The sequence below is a fragment of the Tupaia chinensis genome, unplaced genomic scaffold, assembly GCF_000334495.1.
Source record: "Tupaia chinensis unplaced genomic scaffold, TupChi_1.0 Scaffold000377_2, whole genome shotgun sequence".
Taxonomy (NCBI): domain Eukaryota; kingdom Metazoa; phylum Chordata; class Mammalia; order Scandentia; family Tupaiidae; genus Tupaia; species Tupaia belangeri.
The window spans coordinates 1615669-1615972 of record NW_006159876.1 but is presented as its reverse complement, the minus strand read 5'-3'; the positions used below and the strand labels follow the sequence as shown (position 1 = coordinate 1615972).

The following is a 304-nucleotide window of genomic DNA, read 5'->3' as shown; positions in this document are numbered from 1 at the left end:
GGCGCCTGCCGCACTGGACCTCCTTCTGCGTGCGCTACAGCGCCGTCCGCAACGACCAGTTCGGCCTCTCGCACTTCAACTGGCCGGTGCCGGGCGCCAACTACCACGTCCTGCGCACCGGCTGCTTCCCCTTCATCAAGTACCACTGCTCCAAGGCCCCCTGGCAGGACCTGGCCCTGCAGAACCGCCTCTTCACGGCGCTCAAGGTCATCAACCTCGGTGAGTGGCGCCCGCTGCCCGACCAGGAAGCGCGTCGGCCGAGCGCGGCCCACTGTCCACAAAGCATCCCGACACACGCGGGCGC

At 68.8% G+C, this 304-nt stretch overlaps 1 protein-coding gene across 1 annotated transcript in view; it reads left to right on the top strand.

Annotated features, from left to right (window-relative positions):
• Positions 1-2: 2 nt before the first annotated feature.
• Positions 3-304, top strand: part of CUNH15orf61 (chromosome unknown C15orf61 homolog) — a gene marked incomplete at its 5' end in the record, with an annotated part of 4654 nt that continues 4352 nt past the window's right edge. Inside the window, one exon of the mRNA XM_006153505.2 lies at positions 3-219. Within this exon, the coding sequence (XP_006153567.1) occupies positions 3-219 (217 nt within the window). The remainder of the gene's footprint in view (positions 220-304) is intronic.